Source organism: Vollenhovia emeryi, unplaced genomic scaffold, assembly GCF_000949405.1.
Source record: "Vollenhovia emeryi isolate VEMERY1.0 unplaced genomic scaffold, V.emery_V1.0 DF945323.1, whole genome shotgun sequence".
NCBI lineage: Eukaryota > Metazoa > Arthropoda > Insecta > Hymenoptera > Formicidae > Vollenhovia > Vollenhovia emeryi.
The window spans coordinates 1-2,214 of NW_011961043.1; the positions used below are offsets into that span (position 1 = coordinate 1).

The 2,214-nt window shown below is 29.6% G+C and overlaps 1 protein-coding gene across 1 annotated transcript; it reads left to right on the plus strand.

Annotated features, from left to right (window-relative positions):
* Positions 1-163: 163 nt before the first annotated feature.
* LOC105561497 (ATP-binding cassette sub-family G member 4-like) lies at positions 164-2,206 on the plus strand (the record flags this gene model as incomplete). The annotated part of the gene is made up of 6 exons (XM_012011538.1): positions 164-310; positions 475-596; positions 674-842; positions 1,408-1,508; positions 1,636-1,791; positions 2,054-2,206. Coding segments are annotated over exons 3-6 (456 nt in total), but the record flags the coding sequence as incomplete, so codon positions are not given.
* Between the last annotated feature and the right edge of the window lie 8 nt (positions 2,207-2,214).

Here is a 2,214-nt window from a genome sequence, read left to right on the forward strand (position 1 = left end):
AAGGCATAATGCGATCTGTGGAGGTTGAAAAAATATATAAAGTAACTATTAATGTAACTATTAAATTAGTTACTAGTTATCGAAAAAATGTAACTGAGTTAAGTTACAGTTACAGATGTAGAGAAAGTAACGAAGTTAAGTTAAAACACACTATTAATTAAAAAAAACCAATCCACATATGATATTAATTGCTTTTCTCTGATTTTAGTGCTCGAGGTTGTAACAGAACAAAGAGGTGGAGATTTAGAAAATTTGCACACAGTCTGTTATGATAAATACAAAAAGTTTGAACGGCCCAGTAACGAAAATGGTAAATATGCTGTTATTAGATCAGGCATTCAGTATCTCTTTTGTGTACGATGTAAAATTAATGTCATTCGAAAAGCATAAAGATGCATATAAAGCAAGACAGTTTGTATAAAAATAAATTTTTCAGTCATTGATAATTTTTAATAATTGACGAATCTTTTATAGAATCTACTAATTACAAGCAAGAATGTGAAACAGATGCTACGTTCGAAATATCAAAAAAATCGACATGGCAAGAGCAAAAGATTTTATTTTTAAGAGCCCTAATCTGTATCAAGCGAGATCCTGTGAGTAGAAATTAATGAAAATATTCAAACGATTCGCTTGAAAAATCAAAATACTATCGTTTCGATTGATATTTCAGCAATTGACAAAATTAAGATTAAGTGCACACGCTATTAACGGGGTGTTATTAGGAGCAGTTTTCTATAATTTCGGCAACGATGCGGAAAAAGTGTTTGGCAATATTGCTTGTTTCTTTTTCTTTATGTTATTTTTATTCTTCGCAAATGCCATGCCAACAGTGCAAATGTGTAAGTGTTATAATATTTCATACTTTTACATATTCTTTTACGTATAAACGTAATGTATAATTTATGTGTTTTTGTTAGCAAATAACTACTCAGACAACCTTGTTAAAGTAAATTGTGTCAAATACTTACTAAAAAGTTTTAAAGTAAAAAGGCATCAATTTTGATACAAACTGTGTTATATCTGTTGGAGACAAATTGTCAGCAGAAATATAAAATCTGCTGTCATCAAAAACTGCATTGCGCAAACCTCACTCGGCTTTTTTGTGCCAATTTAATTGTAATTACATAATGTCCATAAACTTTTCCATTAAAACACGAGTTGATTGCAGATACAGATGCTATATTATTAGTACCAAGTTTGGAGCGAATTTAATGCCAATTTAATGTCAATTTGATGACAATTTGCTTATTGGGAAAATTATATATAGTACGATCTCTTTAATAATACTGACAGACTAAAAAAAGTAAAAGCAATTTCTTTAAGAATATTCTCAAGTTTGCGTGTTTATGATAAATGCATCTTATAAATTTCACAAATAATTATAGCATGTTAATCTGGTTGTAGTTCCTACAGAAGCGTCGGTATTCCTACAGGAACATTTAAATAACTGGTATTCTATGAGATCTTATTATAGTGTAAAAATACTTGCGGATCTACCGTTGCAGGTATGTTTCAATGCGTGTTATTGTTTGTTACGAATTATTTCCTTCACACATAAAATTCTAAATTTCAAATTAATGTATTGTCATCGGTTTTAAAATTAAATTAATTAAAGATTTATTCACTTTCTAGATATTGTGTACCTCATCCTTCCTATTTACAGCATATTATATGACGGGGCAGCCAATGGAATATGTTAGAATTCTACAGATGTGGAGCGTGTGTCTGTTAATTACAATTCTTGGACAAGCGATCGGAGTATTCGTAAGCGTAATTGTTGGCAGTGAGGTACTTCAAAGGCGTATTTTTTATTATTTTAATTAATATGCAATTATAAAAGTTAAAAAGTCAATAAATTAACGTTACATATTACAACAGTATATCGGAACAAATCACAGCTATAAGTATTTATATTATTTATAATAGTTAATTTTCCAATGTATTATATGTGTATATTGTGTGTGATCAACTTATACCATTCAAATTTGAATTTGATATTTTATACTAGTTATTCAATATGAGAAATAATGTAGACTAAATATAATTTTAGTTAGGTTTGTTTCTGATACCGGCAAGCAGTATACCATTGCTGCTCTTCGCCGGATATTTCGTGAAATTAAAGGACTTAGCGGCATGCTTACAGCCTTTAACCTTTATAAGCTTCTTCAGGTACAGACAATTTGTATACCACACAGTGATAAAAAATTACTG